Below are 21021 nucleotides of genomic sequence, written 5' to 3'. Positions count from 1 at the left end.
GGGCGTATAAAACGCAGTACTCATACTGGGCAATTTCCAGTTGTGAAGACATAGCCAGAAAAACAGATCAGAGCACTTTCAAGGACTTGTTTTAATAGATATTAAATACATGGATTCCACTAACTACCCTAATAGCCTTGTGGTTAACATATTTTAAACCAGAGAGGTCTAAAGAGACATTCGATATTTAACATTAGAAAGAATTACATAATTGGATCGGGGACCCTTTGACAACGTACTTGCACGGAAAAAATCCAAAGCTAAATTATGGAGGTTTTAATATGCAGCTTATGTTACATGCAATTGCTCTCTATAAAGCAAGCATTGTGTACAGGTAATTAATTTTAACTTAAAAAGAACATTTCATGGAAGGAAACACATAACGTTGAGTAGAACAATAGAACAGATTCCACAACCAAGAAATATTTCTTCTCTGTGCTCTGTAATGTTTTATTTTGTTTGAACAAGACCAGTTAAGTTCATTAGTCCTCCCTTATCCACGAGGGACACGTTCCAAGACCCCCGGGGGACGCCTGAAACGACGGATAGTACCGAGCCCTATGTATACTACGTTTTGTCCTATATATACATACCGATGACAAAGTTTAGCTCACAAATTAGCATAGTAAGAGATTAACAACTAATAATAAAATAGAACCATTAGAACAATACACTGCAGTAAAAGTGATGTGAATGTGGTCTCTCTCCCTCACAATACCTTATTGTACTGTCCTCACCCTTCTTCTTGTGATGTGAGACGACACAGCGCCCATGTGATGAGACGAAGTGAGATGGATGACTAAGCACTGTGATATAGCGTTCTTTTCGGACGCAGTTGACCGCGGGTAACTGAAACCACGGATGAGGGGGACTACAGTACCATAATCAGGGCTCGTAACTCAGCTCAAGCGTATTTTACACTAAGACTTAAACCCTGGCAAAATAACATGTTGACTCGGGTTCCTCTGCTATAAGAAGCATAAAGTCATAGGCACCCAGCTACTTCACGAGGATATCAGAGTACAAGGCTGGTTTCCTACCCAAATCTATTGCTCCTCCATCTTCCTTGCTCTTGGAGACCTGTGTAGGTGCTTACCCTCCTGGGGCCAGGTGATCAGAGAGGGTCCCCTCCCCAGCCCCAGCGAGAGGATCCTGATTAATCTAAACCTGTCAAGGTATTCCATTCCCCTTGCTAGTGACAGAGTTAGGCATGGATGGACGGGGCAAATCTGCTGGGAAGGTTTCTGAGAAACGGATTCTCAGTTCTTAAAAAGTGCTTCTACCTCTGAAAGCAAATACACCAAGAGGTGGTAGAGAAACTTGGGCAGCCATCTCTGGGCCACGAGGGGAACTGACCCAGGAGGCCAAGCCAGCGAGTGCACAAGCGGGGTCCTTGCTTCCACTGCCGCGCTGCTGAAAGAACCAGCCCTGGAAACGCCCAATTCTGCCCCTCCTGCCTTGTGAGACAACGAACCCCTTCTGGTTTCAGACATTTTTGTTGAGCCTTCTGTTATTTGCCAAAGAAGCATCCTGATCCACACAAATAGCTTCAGCAGGAATTAAAACTCCCCAGGGAAGAGTATCTTGAGTTTAAAATCTAAGCAATTTGGAATTTACAGAGATATACTCCCCTTAGACCCAGTTACTCACCATTAAGAAATAATGATCCTCAGGTTCAGCTCGAAGATATTTAAAAATCACTTGTTCCATGAACCTCTCCATAAGGTCCCAGTCTTCAATTATTCCATGTCTTATTGGCCACTGAAGCAAGAGAAACCAAAGTCAGTCAACGTCCAGTTCACAACAGCACGAGCAACAGTTTACCAGCACTGGCCCGGAAGAAGCTGAATTATCAGAGAACAGGGTCCTCTCCGCACCAAGTGAATGTTAACTCACGTGCAGAAACAACAGGCGCCCTCCCAGAAAGGTCAAGTTATATTACTGTTTATATTCTACTCCACCCCTTTCTGAGTACAAAGAATCCGTCTTAACAATGGGTGACAGATGGAAACGTGCAGCTAATCTACCATCCCATTCAATCTGGAGCATTTTTTTTTTAGAACAAATGTCTAGTTAAATAACTTTAGCGCTTCTTTTTAATTAATCAATCTGCAACTTTCCGTATCTGACAGACTCATCAGTCAACCTGCAACTCTACCCAGGCGCAGGGCTTGCTGTCACATGTTAACCCAGCACTGCCTGAGCGAATCCTGCATTCCAGGACTTTGTAAATTTGCTTGATTCCCCACATCAAAAATACCCTATTCAAAAACAACAACAAAACCTCCTTCCAAACCTAAGAATGAAAATACATTCCATAACTCACAAGCACAATTTCTAGATAATCTACCATTCTGCATTATCCATTCCACTGCTCTGTTCCTGGCTATACACAGAAAGAAGCAATGCCCGTCAGAGGTCTACCTTTGTGGCGTACGTGGGTTTATCTATGGCTTCATCCCCTATGAAAAAGTCCAGGTCGTCAACGCCCCTCAGCACTCTCCTCTGGGCTTGGTCAACTACCTTTGCCGACTCTCTGATGGCAATACCTTAAAAAAAACACCACAAGATGCCCATCAATATCCACATCTGAAGGATCAAGCAAGGATAATATACTCCCTGTGTATATACAAGTAAGTTTGCAATGTTAGGGTTTTATCTGTGGTCAAGGGTGTTCACAGAAAAGCCACTATCAATGAGCGCATAAAATAACACAGAAACAAGTCATTACGTTGCAGTATTATTTTCAGAACGGCACAAAGGAATTTGGCTGGTCTGCTTTTAATGCTGACAGAAGCTACACAACTAAATTTCTCAGATTCACCTGGAAAAATCCCTTAGGACAGTAAGTGAAACACCCAAGGAGCATAAGCAGGTTCCAAATTTTAAAATACAATATAGGAGACAAAATTAAAAATATAACACAGAAGAGGAGAGTAAACTGAAAAATAAGGCCTATATGCTCTCATTTTAATAAAACTCTGCACCAGATAGATTTAAAATATATTTTTAGTCTTGTTACAGAAAAGAAATGATTTCTCATTAAAAGGGAAAACTAGGAGGATGCTGGCTTACATCTGTTGCAAAAAGAAAAGTGCAATAATCAAGCAACTGTTTTATGTAAAAATATTAGTGGCTCTATGATGCATTATTTTAATAAGAGCTTCATCTTGATACGTGGGAATATACTTAGCAGTAAATAATCATACAAAACTTCACTCCAGAATTCAACATCTAATGAAATGTAGAAAGCTTCACGAAGATTCAAGTTTCCATTTAAATTCCTAACTCCTGGTCACACTCTGAGTTCCCATAAACTCACCTTCATCAAATTTATTCCAAAACAAATTAGTAAACACGTACAATTATTTTTAAAAGTAAATTATCTGAAATCCCTGTTTAACCCAAATGAAGAATGGCAACAATGCTATAAGAGTGAATTTGAATCCTTTTTCCCAGAAAGGCATCTTGAACTAACAGGCTGAAGAGGTGAAAAGAAAAAGATGCAGGACGGACATCCTTTTCTCACTTCAACTCACTGCCACATTTAGTGTTGAAGTTTGCAGGCTACAAAAGGTGGCACAAACCCTAAAGGACAAAATTTCTGCAGGACTGAGGAAGCAGGTGTGACGTGGAAATGCTGGGGACTGAGCCTAGAGAGAGCGTCCGAGTCAGGAGCAGTGAGCGTGTCAGGGGCCATGAGGCTGAGAATAGGGACAGAAAAGTCTGGTGGGCCATAACTTACCAAAGCAATCTGTAGAAATAAATAAACCCACCTCTGAAAACTGACCACAGCACACAGGATCATCTGACGCACAAACTAGGTATTTCAAAGGGCCCCTGGACAGATGGCTTGCAGCAGACCTCAAAAATCCTGACACAGTGTGCCGGCACAAGTCACAGATTCCATCCTCTAGGCAAGATCAAACTCAATTATGGATGAATTTAGAATTAAACTGTCAAGTCAAATATAAAAGATTGTGAAGAGACAAAGGCAAAAAGATTCTGCCATCCATGACATCATTCACATTTACCATGAATTTGAGGGCAATATATTTAACCAAAAGAAAAATCACCACCTTAAAGAAAAAAATGCTAAACTTATTGAGAATGAAACTACCACAAATTTTTTTTTTTTCCTTTTTCTCCCCAAAGCCCCTGGGTACATAGTTGTGTATTCTGGTTGTGGGTCCTTCCAGCTATGGCACATGGGACGCCACCTCAGCGTGGCTCGACGAGTGGTGCCATGTCCACACCCAGGATTTGAACCAACGAAACACTGGGCCGCCTGCAGGAGAGTGTGCAAACTTAATCACTCAGTCATGGGGCCGGCCCCTAAATTACCACAAAATTTAAATGACAACAAAGTAAACCTCATCCCTCCCAAAAAGGTAGATCAAAGTACTCTGATCCCAAATCATAGTAGATCTATGTTTTAGTGGCCCTTAGAAATAACAAAAAACCATAAAGTATACTTCTTTTAACTATTATACAGGAAGTAGCTGAGTCCAGGAAAGAGAGTAAAGGAATACAGAGAGCTTACATTCAAAATATTTTGTTCATACCTACAAAAAACAAAATGTAGTCCAAACAGTCCTTACGAGCATGATGGAGACGTGTCTAAGAGGGTAGCTACCAATGACTATCTAACAGCATTCACAGATTACATGACTCATCACAGAATAATGACCTATGTCACTCCAGCAGCTATCTCCAGCACACCACAGCACACTACAGAACTCTGACTCAGGTATAAACAGAGAAGACAAGAAATGTACGGAGGACACTACGATGGAAAGGACAATAAATATAACAGATAAGAGAATCAACATTTAAACCTTCCAACTGGCCACATACATGTGGCATCTCCATGCACTGGGATCTCATGAAGCCGTGAAAAAGAACGAAGCAGTTCTTGTATTAACCTAGACGGATCACTAAGATGTGGCATGAGGAAAAAAGCGAGGTGGAAAACAGTGCCTGTGGTATGCCACTGCTTGGGTAAAAACATGTGTCTGCATGTTTGCTGGTGTATGCAGAGCATATCTAAGGAAGGATACAAAAGAAATCAGAAAGAGCAGTTGCCATCCAAGAGGGGAAGTAGATGGGACAAAGTTAATTTTCATTGTTTATTACCATTTCACTCTTCTATCACATGAATATATTACCTACTCAATATAAATTAAATTTGGACTTCTGCTTCTGGAAAGATGGAATAAACACACTTTTCCCTATTCCTCTCAATAAGTACAGCTAGAATCCCTGGACTTTATAGATTAAAGGAACATAAAAAGATGCTAAGAGGTGAAGAGAAGATGGCAGACTGACTAGGGACCTCAGGACCCTAGGAACAACACAGTGGTGAGTTCTCTGGATTTTCTTTTTGTCTCATATATCCTATACTGGGTCCTGGAGAAGCCAAGAACCCAGGAATACCAATGAGCACCCAAAAATAGGTCCCCCAAAAAGCCTATCTCCAGCCAAAGGAGATGAAAGGGGCACCCTGAAAAGATAGAAAACTTTAAAACAATGACCAGACTCCAGTCAAACACCACAGAAAAACAAAGCCCCACCCTCGGTGCCAGTGGATACCCTGTGGGGAGCCAGGACTCAACCCACCGAGCAGAAACAATCTGCCCCTCTGCTTCCACGATGGGGTTCTGTCAGAGCAGGTCTAGCAGAAAGTCGGGACTTCCACCACCACCAGCAGAACAAGGCGCCCCTCGCCTTCCAGCCAGGATGCTATCTGCAGGGGCCTAGTGGGGAGCCTAAACTCCCACTCTCACTCAGCAGTAACATGGAGTCCCTCCCCAACTGAGTTTCAACAAAGGCCAAGTGGAGAACTAGAACTCCGACCTCAACATGGCATTAACAAGGGGCATCCCCCTTCCCCTGCTGGAGCCATATCAAAAATGACTTGCTTCAGATATTCCATGCTTTGGAGTGCAAGAATAAACATAGTCAAAATGTCCATATTACCTAAAGCAATCTGTAGATTCAATGTAATCCCAACCAGTATCCCAATGATACATATCAGTCTGAAAGCTTCTGCAAGACAAAGGAAACCATGAACAAAACGAAAAGACAACCCACCAACAGGGAGGAATTTGCAAGTCATATATCTGACAAGGGGTTAATTTCCAAAATATATCAAGAACTCATATATCTCAACGACAAAAAGACAAACAACCTGATCAAAAAAAGGGCAAAGGATATCAACAGACATTTCTCCAAACGGGATACACAGATGGCCAACAGGAACATGAAAAGATGTTCAACATCACTAATTATGAGGGAAATGCAAATCAAAACTACAATGAGATATCACCTTACACCTATCAGAATGACTATAATTACCAAAACAAAAAAAAAACAAATGTTGGAGAGGATGTGGAGAAAAGGGAACCCTCATACACTGCCGGTGGGAAAGCAAACTGGCGCAGCCACTATGGAAAATAGTATGGAGATTTCTCAAAAAATTAAAAATAGAAATACCATATGATCTAGCTATCACACTACTGAGTATTTATCGAAAGAACTTGAAATCAATAATCCAAAGAGACTTATGCACCCCTATGTTCACTGCAGCATTATTTACAATAGCCAAGATGTGGAAGCAACCCAAGAGCCCATCAACTGATGATTGGATAAAGATGTGGTGCATATATACAATGGAGTACTACTCAGCCATAAAAACAGACAAAATCATCCTATTTGCAACAACATGGATGGACCTTGAGGATATGATGTTAAGCAACATAAGCCCAACAGGGAAAGACAAATACTGCATGATCTCACTCATATGTGGAAGATAAACAAACACATGGATAAAGAGAAGAGAATAGTGGTTACCAGAGGGCAAGGGGCTGAGGAAGGGCAAAAGGGGTAAAGGGGCACATGTGTATGATGACAGATAAAAATCAGACTACTGGTGATGAGCAAAAGGCAGTCTATACATAAATTGATAAATAATAATGAACACCCAAAATTACACAATGTTACAAACTTTTATGACTTCAATAAAATAATTGGGGAAAATAAAGATTTAACTCCTCAAACAACAATAAAAAAAATGACTTGCTTCAGCCATGAAAAAGAAAGAAATATTGCCATTTGTGACACCATCAATGGACCTTGAGGGCATTAAGCTAAATGAAATAAGTCAAACAGAGAAAGACAAATACCATATGATCTCACTTATATGTGGAATCTAAAAAGAAAGAAAAACAAGCTCATAGATACTGAGAACAGACTGGTGGTCACCAGAGGGAGGGGGTCGGGTGTGGCAAAATGTGTGAAAGGAGTCAAAAGGCACAAACTTCCAGTTATAAAATAAATAAGTTATAGGGATGTAATGTACAGCATGGCAACTATAGTTAATAATAATGAATTACATATTTGAAAGTTGCGAAGAGTAAATCTTAAAAGTTCCCATCACAAGAAAAAAAATTTCTGTTAACTATGTATGGTGATGGATGTTAACTAGACTTACGGTGGTCATCATTTCACAATATATACAATATTGAATCATTATGTCGTACACCTGAAACTAACATAATATTGTATGTCAATTATACCTCAATTAAAAAATAATTAAAAATAAGCAATCCAAAAAAAGAAAAGAAATGACTTGCTAAAACATAAGATTTAAATAAGATCCACAATCTCATAATGTAATACCCAAAATGTCCAGCTTTCAATAAAAAAAAAATCTCTCACCATAGGAAGAACCAGGAACATCTCAACTAAAATGATAAAAGATAATCCACAGATGCCAACACTGAGATGACACAGATAACAGAATTATCAAACAGGATTTCAGGAGCCATCATAAAACGCTTCAGTGAGCTATGACAAACACACTTGAAACAAATGGAAAATAAAAGACAGTCTCAGGAAGGAAACACAAAGTCACAGCCAAGACAGAAGATATAAAGACAAAACCACATGGAAATTCCAGAACTAAAAAACACAATACCTAAAGTACAAATCTCAGGGCTCAGCAGCAGAAAAAGAGGAAATAATCACTGAACTTGAAGACAGAACAAGAGAAATTACCCAACTTGAACAACAAAGAGAAAACAGACTGAAAAACAAATGAATGGGGCCTCCAGGACATGTGGGGTCTACACAAAAGCTCTAACATTCATACATTCCATGTCCCAGGAGAAGAGAAGGGAGGCAGGGCTGAAAAAGCATTCAAAGAAATACTCACTAAAAATTTGCCAAATTTGGAAAAAAAAATAAATAAACCTAAAGATTCAAGACTGAACAAACCCCAAAAAGGATAAAACCAAAGAAATCCATGCCAAGATGCATTGCAGTCAAACTTCTAAAAACTGAAGACCAAGGGGAAAATTCTGAAAGCCTCCTGCAAATCTCCCTCAGAAAGCAGGGAGCCCAGAAGGAAAGGGCACATCTACCAAGTGCTGAGAGAGCTGCCACTCAGAAACCCATATTCAGCAAATATATCCCTCAAAGTAAAGAGCAAATCAAGACGTTCTCGGAACAACAAAAACTAACAGAATTTCTCACCAGCATATCAACTCTAAAAGAAGGGCTAAAGAAAGTTCTCTAAACAGGGAGGAAATGATAAAAAAAACAAAAAAAGGGAATCTTGGAACATCAGGAAGGAAGAACAAACAATGGAAAGAGCAAAAATACGGGTAATCACGGCCAGCCACGACGGCCCAGTGGTTGGAGTTGGGCGCTCACCACTTCGGAGTCCTGGGTTTGATTCCCGGTTGTGGAACGGCACCACCTCTCAGTGGCCATGCTGTGGTGGCAGCTCACACAGAACTAGGAGGACTCACAACTACGATACACCACCATGCACTGGGGCTTTGGGGAGAAAAAAAGTGTAAGATTGGGAACAGATGTTAGCTCAGGGCTAATCCTTCTCGGCAAAAGAAAAAAAAAATGGGTAATCACAATTACTTTGCTTCTCTTGAGTTTTCTAAATTACGTCTGGCAGTTGAAACAAAAATTATAACACTGATGTGCTTCTCAACATATGCAGAGGAAATAAAGTCAATTATATCAGAAATAGGGGAGGGGAAAGGGACATAAAGAGAGGTAAGGTTTCTACATTTCACCGAAACTGGTAAAATGTTGACACCAGCAGACTAAGAAGTTACGTTTTTTAACGTGATAGCTAGAGCAACCACTTAAAAAGCTATACATACATGTACCCAAAAACACCACAGATGAATCAAAATGAAATTCTAAAACATGCTCAAGTAATCCACGGGAAGTTAGGTAAAACAAGACAAAGAAATAAAAAACAGAACAAACAGAAAAAGCACTGACCAATAATTACAATAAACAGGGCCGGCCCATGGTTGAACGGTGGAGTTCGAGCGCTCCGCTTCAGCAGCCTAGGGTTTCACCGGTTTGGATCCTGGGCATGGACATGCCACCACTTATCAGGCCATGCTGAGGCGGCGTCCCACATGCCACAGCTAGAAGGACTCACACTAAAATATACAACTATGTACTGGAGGGATTTGGGGAGAAAAACCAGGGAAAGAAAAAAGAAGATTGGTAACAGTTGTTAGCTCAGATACCAATCTTTAAAATAATAATAATAATAATAATTACAACAAACATAAGTGGTCTAAATATAACAATTAAAAGACAGACATTGGCAGAGGGGATTAAAAAAAATGACTGAACTCTACACTGTCTACAAGAAACTCTCTTCAAATGTAATGACATACGATGGCTGAAAGTAGAAAGATGGAAAAAGATATTCTATGCAAACCTTAAAGAAAGCATGGGTGGTTATACTGTCATCAGAAAAAGTAAACTTTATAGCAAGGAAAATTACCACTGATAGAGAGGGACACTAAATAATGATAAAAAGTCAATCCATCGAGAAGACAGAGCAATCCTAAATGCGTATGTACCAAAGAACAGAGCAGCAAAATACGTGAATCAGAAGCTGACAGGAGAAAAGACAAATCCACAATTATAGCTGCAGACTTCAACACCTCTCTCTCAATCAAAACAACAAATAAACAGAAAATGAGCAAAGACACAGAAGAACTCAACAACACCATTAACTACGGAATCTAATCAACATGTATAGAACACTCCACCCAACGAGAGCAAAATGCACATTGTTTTCAAGCATCCATGCAACCAATAAGCCTTATACTGGGCCATAAAACCAACCTCAACAAGTTTAAAAGAACTGAAGTCACACAGAGTGTGTTTCTGACTACAATGGGATTGACCCAGAAATCAATAACAGAAAGATAACGAGAAAATCCACCCAAACACTTAGAAACTAAACAACATAGTTCTAAAAAATCCATGGATCAAAGAGGAAGTCTCAGGGAAACTAAAATCTACATGAACAGGATGACAATGAGAATAGAGAATATCATAATGTATGGGACACAGCTAAAACAGTGCTAACAGGAAAAATTTTAACGCTAAATGCATACTTTAGAAAAGAGAAAAAGTCTCAAATCAATAACCTAAGTTCTCACCTTAAGAACCCAAAAAAAAGAGCAAAACAAACCCAAAACAAGAAAAAGGAAAGAAATAAAGAGAAGAAATCAATAAAATTTAAAACAGAAAAATCTATGAATCAAAAAGCTGGTTCATCAAAAGTTCAAATTGTTGCTCTGTAAAAGACCCTGTGAAGATGAAAGACAAGCTACACACTGGGAGAAATTGTTTGCAAACCACATACCTGACAAAGGACTCTTATCTACTATACATAAAGAACTCTAAAAACTTAACAGCAAAACACAAACAATCCAATTAGAAAATGAGCAGAAGACATGAAGAGACGTTTCACGGAACAGGATATGCAGACGGCAAATAAGCACACGAAAAGATGTTTAACATCACTGGCCATTAAGGAAATGAGAATTAAGATCATGCTGAGACGTCACTACATACTTATTAAAACATCTAAAATTAAAAAGTGACATTACCAAATGCTGGCAAGGATGTGGTGCAACTGGCTTTCTCCTACACAGCCGGTGAGAATGCAAAATAGTACAGCCATTATGGGAATTTCCTCAAAATACTAAACCTAGCAACTGCACTACACAGTAGTTACCCAGAGAATTGAAAATTACATCCACACAAAAACCTGTACACAACTGTTTATAGCAGCTTCATTTTTAACAGCTGAAAATTGGAAATAACTAAGATGTTCCTCAACAGATGAATGTTTAAACAAACTATGGTACATCCACACACTGGAATACTAGTCAGCAATAAACAGGCACAGTCTATTGACACATGCAACAATTTGGATGGATCTCAAGAGCATTATGCTGAATGAAAAAGACAATCTCAAAAGGGTACATACTGTATGATTCCATTCATATAACATTCTCAAAATAACAAAATTACGGAGATGGAACTAGGTTAGTAGCTGCCAGAGGGTAGGAATGGGGCAGGGGAGATGAGTAAGTGTAATTATAAGAAAACAGCATGGGAGAGATCTCTGTGGTGATGAAACAGTTCTAACCTCAATTGCAGCCATGGTTGCAGGAATCCACACATGGGACAAAACGACACAGAACTGCACGTGCACACTGCACCAATGTCAGCTTCCTGGTTTGACATTGTACTATAACTGTGTAAGATGTGACCTCTGGAGGAAGCAGGAAGAAGGGTACATAGGACCTCACTAAACTGTCTTTCCAACTTCCTGTAAATCTATCATTATTTCAAAATAAAATAGTTTGAAGATGAATATAGTTTGTAAATAAACAAATTAAAAAATAAAACATTTCCATTAGCTGTAATTATGAATCAAAAATAACAAGATTAAATGTAATAAAGAACAATGTAACTATTCTACAGATTAAAAAAAAAATTGTATGGGTACAGAAATGTGTGCAACAGAAGAGACAGGGTATTTTCCAAATGCTAAAAATTCATCTGAGGGCAAGCTAAAGAAGACTATCAGGGAGAGCATATCTAAGGAAGAGCATGCATAAAGATTTAGATATAAATTCTGTATGTTAAGAACACTTGTTATAGCAGTTGACAGATAATGTTAATTTTTAAAATAAAAATATCCAGTATAGGGCCAGTCCCCTGGCCAAGTGGTTAAGTTCGCTCACTCCACTTCAATGGACCAGGTTTAGTTTCTGGGCGCAGACCTACACCCCTGTTAGCAGCCATGCTGTGTTGGCAGCCCACATACTAAAAAATAGACAAAGACTGGCATAGATGTTAGCTCAGGGTGAATCTTCCTCAGTAAACAAAAAAAAAAAAGGTCATATATTTTACTAAACATTCAAGGAATAATTCCTATCTTATATAAACTGTTCCAGAAAAGAGAAAAAGCAAGCTAACAAACTCATTTTATAGAGCCAGTACAATTTTGATATACAAACCAGACAAAAACAGTACAAAAAAGGAAAATTATAGACCAATCCACTTTTGAACACTGATGTAAAAAATCCCCCCCCAAAACTTGAAAATACAATTCAGCATGTACTTGATATCTCATAACCAAGTAGGGTTTACCTCAAGAATGAAATAAATGACTGTTCAATATTTGAAAGTATATTAATGTAATTCATTATGAGTTTAAATGTCCAAAACCATATGATCATCTCAATAGATACACAGAGCGCCCTAAATGTCAATATCTACTCATCATTTAAAAAAAAAAAAAAAAAAACTCTTTGAATTATGTTAAGTGAAATAAGCCAGCGAGAGAAGGACAATCTGTGTATGACTCCACTCATATGAGGAATTTAAAATTATGGGCTAAGAACAGTTTAGTGGATATCAGGGGAAAGGTGGGGTGGGGGGTGGGCACAAAGGGTGAAGTGGTGCACCTACAACACGACTGACAAACATTAATGTACAACTGAAATTTCACAAGATTGTAACCTATCAATAACTCAATAAAAAAAAAAAAAAACTCTTAGTAAACTAGGAACAGAAGAGCACTGTGTTAACCTGAAAAAAGCATTTCCACAAAAACCTAGAGCAATCACTAGAGAAACAGTAACATCATTCTCTTTAAAGTCAGAGAGATAAGCACCTGCTCCCTCCAGTTCTAGTCACTGCAGTAGAAGTTCCAGCCAGTGCAAAAAGACCAAGAAAAAGTTATGAAGAACCGGGATTGGAAGAGACAAAATAACCATTATTTGCAGTTAATACATTAGTCTGCACAGAAAACTTAAGAGAATCTGCAGACTATTACAACAAAACTGAGAGGTCAGCAAGGTTGCTGGATTCAAAAACAACTTTATTTATTTTTTTTTTTTTAAAGATTTTATTTTTTCCTTTTTCTCCCCAAAGCCCCCCGGTACATAGTTGTATATTCTTCGTTGTGGGTTCTTCTAGTTGTGGCATGTGGGACGCTGCCTCGGCGTGGTTTGATGAGCAGTGTCATGTCCGCGCCCAGGATTCGAACCAACGAAACACTGGGCCGCCTGCAGCAGAGCGCGCGAACTTAACCACTCGGCCACGGGGCCAGCCCCTCAAAAACAACTTTAAAAACTCACTAGCATTCCCACATGCTAGCAACTATTAATTAGAAAACGTAATTTAAAAAAATTCACAAGAGCATCAAAAACATAAAGGCACCTAAAAACAAATCTAGCAAAAGGAGTGTGTGAGCTTTTTGAAGAATATTACAAAACACCACTGAAACGTAAGAGACATGAATAAACAATAAAACACATTATCGTATTCATGGAAAGGAAAACTCAATTCATGAAGACGTCAAATTTTTCCCAAATTCATCTATAAATTGAATGTGTCTTTAATCAAAACCCCATTATAATTTTTCATGGACCTTAAACTGATTCTAAAACTTACAATAAAGAGTAAGGGCCTGGGAGAGGCCAAGGTTGTTCTGAGAAGGAAAGAGGAGGGAGGAGGTATCGGCCCTCCCAGATCTCGAGCCACATGCTAACGTAGAGCAGGCCCCCCTCATCCAAGGTTCCACCTTCTGCAATGTCAGTTACCTGCAGTCAACCAGGTGCAAAAACATTAAACGGAAGTTTTCAGAAATAAACAATCAGTTTTAAATTTCGTGGCATTCTGAGTAGCAGGATGAAATCTCATTCCATGCCTTGCTCTCCCACCCTGGACATGAATCACCCCTTGTCCAGCGTATCCACACTGTATATGCTACATGCCCATTAGTCACTTAGCATCCTTCTTGGTTATTAGATCAACTGTCAAGGTATTACAGTGCTTGTGTTCAAGTAACCCTAATTTTACTTAATAATGGCCCCAAAGTGCCACTAATCCTCTACTGTGCCTAATTTATAAAGTAAACTTTATCACAGGTGTGTATATATGGGAAAAAACAGTATACGTAGATTACGGAACTATCTGTGGTCTCAGGACCTCCTGGGGGTTTTGGAACGTATCCTCTGCAGATAAGGTGGGACTACTGCAATAGTACTTAAGATAGTGCAAATCTGGAACAGAGATAGACAAACGCATGAATGAAACAAAATTAAAACACCACAAATATTCCCAAGCATATACAGTACCTCAATATGATTGAAGAGGCATGTCAAATTGGAATGCACTCTTCAATAAATGGTGCTGGGACAACTGGCCTTCCATTTGGAAAACAAAATTAACTCTCTCTCTCACAATACATTCAAAAACACTTCAAATTTTCTTAGAAGAAAACACAAAGTTTTTATGACTTTGGAGTAGAAATGCATTTTTTAAAATAGGAATATATTACAAAATTTTGACTATATCAAAATTTTAAGTTTCTAGATTTAAAGAAATCACTTAAAAAAGATGTCACAGAATAGAAGATATTTGCCACGAATTAGTATTCAGAGTACACAAGTTCCTATAACTCCATAAAAAAGACAAAAGATGTGTTAGAAAAATGTGCAAAGACATGAACAGGCAATGAAAGGTACTCCATCTTCCCAGTAATCAGAGAAATGCAAATTTCTAAAATGAGACCTCATTTTACATTCATTAGACTGACAGAAACTGAAGTCTAACAACATCCATTTGTCAAGGAGGTGCGGAAACAGATGCTCCCATCCACTGCAACAGGCACTCAAGTCAGTGCAGGCACCGGAAAGAGCAACCTGGCAACACCCGATACAGCTGAAGGGGTGCACACCTGAAAGACGAAACGACCCCATTTCTCATTATTTTCTCTTTAGAAACTAGCACACATGGACAAGGAGATAGTTACTGCACTATCTGGGTAATGGAGAAAACTGGAAAATGCCCAGGTGAAAAAAAATTGTTGCAGATTCACATATTAGAATTCTGATCCAGATCTGTATCAACACTGATGAGTCTGAAAATCACACTATTGAGGGTTTTTTAAAACAACAATGCAGAAAACTATTTGCAGTATGGTATCACTTTGGAAGTGTTTAAACTCACAAAACAATGCCACATTTCGTGACTGTGGGCTCGTATCTGGAAGGTAAGGATACAACACGGACTGGACAGAGGAGACACCCACCAGGGCAGGGAGACAAGAGACAGAGAAGCAGGACGGGAGATGGAGACGGGGCTGACACCCATGCCGATGGACACGTGTGTTTACCCTTTACAAGATGGAATCATGTCAACACTGGTTCATTCTGGATAAGGGGTACGTGGGTCTTTGTTACATTATCTTTTGCTTTTGTTTTTTGGCCAGAACAAAAATTTTAAAGAATTCTGTTTAATAAAAAAAACACAAATGCCTCTGGGTTCAACCTCCATGTCCAGCCTAGACCCTTGTCCAGAGACCTCAGCCTTTCACCCGGTTGCACACCGGACCTTTTCACCTGAACTCTTCAAACGCTCAACGTCTAAAGTGTCCCTCCTTTCTCCTGACCCCTCCCTGCCCCCCACATCCTCTTTCTGTGGACACACACACACTCCTCTGCCTGAAACTTCTCAACGACTCCTAATGTTCTCCAACAACTTTAAAAAAAAAAAAAAGGAAGCGAAAAACTTTCTCAAAACAATCAAGCGAATTCTGCACAGAAGCTCAAGAAATCAGGTGGAAGCAGAGCTGCCCTGGTGGGGCGGCACGGGGCTCAGCGCCTCTCTGGTCTGGGGACCAGGCCCCCAAGGGAGCCTCAGAAACAACAGGAAAATTCCTGCTATGCAAAATGAAATTAAAATTCCTTAAGAGGACAGTTCCAAGGCCTTTGTCATCTGGCCCTTCCACAGGTTTCCAACCACATCCCCTGCCACTCTCTACTGGGAGCCGTGAGTCCGGTACCGTCAGAGTGTGGCAATTCTTCACATGCCCCGGGTGCACCTCACCTCCACGCCCACGGGAGTCAAAAAGCCTTGTTCCTGGGGCTGGCCCTGTGGCCGTGGCTGAGTGGTTAAGTTCACACGCTCCGCTGCAGGCGGCCCAGTGTTTCATTGGTTCGAATCCTGGGCACGGACATGGCACTGCTCATCAAACCACGCTGAGGCAGCGTCCCACATGCCACAACTAGAAGGACCCACAACGAAGAACATACAACTATGTACCGGGGGCTTTGCGGAGAAAAACGTAAAAAATAAAATCTTTAAAAAAAAAAAAAGTCTTGTTCCAGCACTTGCCAGACATCCACACATCCACAAAAGCACCACCTTTTCTCCTTGGATGCCACTTTAGCACATACGTCTTGATCGTCACACTGCGAACAGAGCATAACCAGAAAAACGGTTCAGCTCTCAGCACGAGGACAAGCAGTGGACAACTGCCCAAGGTCACCAGGGCCCCCTACCTGCCAACACCCCCGCTTCTGCCCAAACGTCTTCTAACCCTGCCTCCTGGGGCTTCTCTATCTCTTGTAACAAATTCAGCCAACAACATAACTGTTCTTTTACTCCCACCTCTTTGACATTTTCATTATCTTCCCAGCTTCTGCCACTGCTGAAGTTCTGACAGCGCCAATCTGAGAGCTGCCGTGCCTCCTGACACTGAACGAAACCCTGCTAATAACTGACTTCGGTTCCCCTCTATTAATGATGACAGGGTAAATGGGGCAGCCAGCTGACGCTGCTGACAGTTTTAAATGGCAAAGCACTAAGGCAAAAGGTGCAAGGTCAGCCTTTCAGAGTTGTGGGCCCTAACAAGGTTAAAATCTCATCTGCTTTGAAAAGTCAGAAAGTCCAACTTATCGATTCACTGTGGAATGATCAAGTTCTGTGACATTCGCAATAATAAAACTCACAAATGACTGATCTCTCCTACAGAACACCAACTGTTTCGGACTGAATTGTGTCCCCTCAAAATTCACATACTGAAGCCCTACCCCAGTGTGACTGCATGTGGAGATAAGGCCTATCGGGAAGTAATAAAGGTTAAATGAGGTGACGAGGGTGGGGCCTCAATGCAACAGAACTAATGTCTTTACAGGAAGAGGGAGAGACACCAGAGAGCTCTCTCTCGGCCCTGTACAGAGAAAAGGCCACATGAGGACACAGTGAGAAGGAACCATTTGCAAGCCAAGGAGAGAGGCCTCCCAGAAACCAATCCTGATGGCACATTCATCGTGGACTTGGAGCCTCCATTCTGTGGTAAAATAAATTTCTGTTGTTGAAGACATCCAGTCTGCGGCAGCCCTAGCAACTAACGTACCCAGCCACGAATTTAAAATGAGGGTGCAGCAGGCCATCATGCCTGCTGTGGAGGATCAAAGCATTCAGATCTAGAAAATCAAATTCAGGATCGGCTATCCGGCAAGAAAGGACTGGAATGAGGTGAATTAAATGCTCTCAAGGAATCTGGAGTACACTTTCTAGTGATCTGAACACCCATAGTCACCAAATAAGGCTTCAGTCTTCCCGTGAAGAAATACCTGCTAAGCTCCCTCCCTCCGGCTCTCCTCAGTTGTCCAGGTTCCACACTGGTCACAAGAGCCTGTCATTACAACGTCACCAGCCCCGTAACAGCTTACAGATTCTAAGAGCATGATTTATCTTACCAGAGGTACATTTAGGAGGCAGGGTTTCACTTGACTCTTGATTACACTACTGTTCGGTAAACTGTCTCCAAATAGTGACCCAGAATGTAAATAGTTTCAGAGAAGCGTTCTACCCTAGAAAAAACTGACCTGACCCTGGAGACTCCTGTGGGAAATAAGGAGTGGGTAGGGTGCACTCCCGCCAATGTGAGGACATTTCTTCTTTTAAGGTTATCATTCTCTACTGACTAAAATTTAAACAAAAACAGAACACTTCTGAACATAATAAAACAGTCATCAGCCCTCTCAATTAAAAAACAAAAGTCCTTCAAGAGAGTAAACAGTCAGGACAATGGACGGTCAGTCCACAAAGCGGCTAACTTAAAAAACTGGGCGTACTTAAAATTACAAATCAACCTTAAAGAACCAGACACACTCCTTCAAAGCAGCTCAGACATTGATGACGGACGGACAGGCCCCTGCTCACCACCCGAGCTCACACTCCAGTGTCAGCGACAGACGGCTGTGTCAGGAGAAAATCCAAGGATTACAAAGGTGGGGTTTTTAGTAACAGCAACAGTCTACTGCAATATTCAAGAACAAGGTGTCAAAATAAATAACCCTCCCCGGTAACCAGAACAATCTTCTAAAAGGAGACGGCAAGTAAATTAATAGACCTTGAAAAACAGAATGAGAATGCTTAGAACAGTTCCGAGAAACACCATCCCTGAGAAACCCGCGGGGCAGCTTTACTTACATGAAGGAATAATGAACTGGGGCTCAGTGTTGCCTGCGTAGCCAAGCTTGGTGTACCTAAAAGCACAAAGTCATCAACACAGGTTTAGACAATAATACTCGCCTCTGTATCCCACTCATGTCATTTATTATAAGCTCTCCAAGTTCTCAAACATCAAGCCTCATAATAGTCCCTTGAAATTTTTTAAAAAAGAGAAAACACTTGTTGACTAAGAATAAACACTAATTTCAAATAAGCAAGCAGTTACTAAAACTTAAAATACTATGCTTGGTTCTTTTGGAAAAATTCTTGCACACATATATTAATACATAAATGACATTCGTGTATCCCTAATAACTTTAAAAGTGCTTTTATACTCTCATAATCTGTACAAAAATGCTGTGAAGAAAGTAAATACTATCTCTATTTTGCAGAAGAAAAAAATGAGGCCCCGAGAAGTTAATTAAGCTGCCCGAAGCCAGCCAGCCAGTGAACAGGAAAAGAACCCAAATCTAAATATGCAGGCTCTAATTCCAGGGCTGGCGCTCAGAGAAGTGCGCTTACTTCTGAAACTTCATGAACTTTTGGGGGGGTTAGGAAATGATTATATAATTTTCTTAAAATGTCATGGCATATGTCTAGAAACAGCTACTGCCACCTCCTGAGAATATCTGACAGGAGCATCTCTTTATCATCTCATTTCAGAACGAGCCCATTTTCTGTCAAGACAGTCTGTATGATGAATTCCAAAAGTCTTAACTAAAACAAATGCCAAAATACTAGTATCTGTTCCAAAAGCATCTGCTAATCTCCTAAATATATAAAAAAGGGGGGGAGGGACCACCACTCAGAACCATCTGCTGGAGACTAAAAACTGAAAAGACCCGTGGGCCCTTCCTCTCTCCCAGGCCCACCGCACCGGCCGAGCAGCAGGCATGCTCCCCAGCCTTCTCCAGCAATGCCTCAGTGGATAAAAACACTTCCTGGCGGTGTTGAAAGTAACTTATTAATTCACTCTATTTTACAAATTATGTCAAGATGCTTGATACTACATGTTTTGATGTGGTAATACATTCCAAATTCTAATAAATTAATTTTATGATATTTAAATATAGCTTACCATATGCTAATTTTACTATTTTTGAACACAGAGTGAACGTAAGGTCTGAAGAGACAAAAAGAACAAATCAGCTCCACTTAAATCATGCCTTACTGCTGTGTCTCTAAGGCTCTGAAGTCTTTGTGCCACAAGACCCTGGGGAAGGCCAGGCCCTGAGACCCATCGGGCCCTATAAGGAGTTTCTACAAGGCAAGACCCATCTGAGAGCCCCCCTAAGCCCCACAAGCTACCAAAGTACACAAACCAAGTAGACCCACGAGTTCCCACTCCAGGGCTCTCCAGACTCACCAGGAGGTTTCAGAGTCAACCCAGGGCACCAGAGCTTTACAGGAGGGCAACACAGACCAGACTTTAAAAATTCTGCATCATCCCCAATTCAACCATCATTCTGGCAGTATATTCCAGACAATAAATATAAATAAACTGAATTACTGACCCAAGGCTAAAGAAGCCTACAAAATGTAATGAGCAGGCCAGAAGTCACTAAAAACCCCAGATCTAAGTCTGGGTTTTTAACAGGCCACATTACCCACTCACCAAAAAAAGTATGCACCTTGCACTTAAATAAATCCACCTTCCCAGGGTGTTAGATTATGAGTTGCATGATGACCAGAATAGGGTCCTTTTTCTTGATTATATCTCCACTCCCGGCACTGTACCTGGCACGTGGCAGACACTCCGTACGTATCTGCTGAATGAGTTGTTACCAAATGGAAGGACAGGTCATCACCGTCAAAGTGCTGGGGAAAGGACCAGCTTTGAAAGGGGGACACTGAAAGTCAGAAAACCAATTTGATGGAACCAGAAAAGACCAAAGACGTTGTCTAATACAATCTCTCACTTACACATGAGAAAATATTTATTTTGTGTAATGCAGTTAAAAAAAAAAAAAACCTGAAACAAATACAGAAAAATGTTAACATTTATTAAAATTAGGTGCTAAGTATCACTCATGTCTGTTATATAACTTTTTGCATTTCTGAAAGGCAAACGAGTGTATTGCATTGTTAAGACCATGCACTCTGGCACCAAACTGCCTGGCTTAGAATCCCAGCTCTGTTATTTTGCCAGGTGTATAACTTTGGGCAAGTTACTTTACCCATCTCTATCTTAGTTTTTCCATCTGTAAAATGGAGATAATAATACAACCTACCTCCTACGGGTTAGTGAGTAATATATATAATATATAAGTAAATATATAGAGAAAAAACTAGAACAGTGCTATCTATATGTTTTCATTATTTTTTTACTATAATTTCTTGTGCTTGAAATATTTC

At 40.3% G+C, this 21021-nt stretch overlaps 1 protein-coding gene across 13 annotated transcripts in view; it reads right to left on the bottom strand.

Moving 5' to 3' along the window:
• ACTR3B (actin related protein 3B) overlaps positions 1–21021 on the bottom strand; it is an 80550-nt gene that overhangs the window by 43196 nt on the left and 16333 nt on the right. For 5 of the 13 annotated variants that reach the window (XM_023640051.2, XM_070265268.1, XM_070265264.1 and 2 more), the window contains exons 2-4: positions 18646–18701; positions 2425–2549; positions 1651–1761 (exon numbers count right to left, since the gene is read on the bottom strand). In XM_023640051.2, coding sequence (XP_023495819.1) covers positions 1651–1761; positions 2425–2549; positions 18646–18701 — 292 coding nt within the window. Of the gene's footprint in view, positions 1–1650; positions 1762–2424; positions 2550–9309; positions 9497–18038; positions 18132–18645; positions 18702–19744; positions 19790–20403; positions 20517–21021 lie in introns of those variants that run through there. The other 8 variants (XM_023640058.2, XM_070265272.1, XM_070265273.1 and 5 more) reach the window with 5 other exon arrangements.

Source organism: Equus caballus, chromosome 4 (assembly GCF_041296265.1).
Source record: "Equus caballus isolate H_3958 breed thoroughbred chromosome 4, TB-T2T, whole genome shotgun sequence".
NCBI lineage: Eukaryota > Metazoa > Chordata > Mammalia > Perissodactyla > Equidae > Equus > Equus caballus.
The sequence above is the reverse complement of the archived record's forward strand: the minus strand, read 5'-3'. Positions and strand labels throughout refer to the sequence as shown.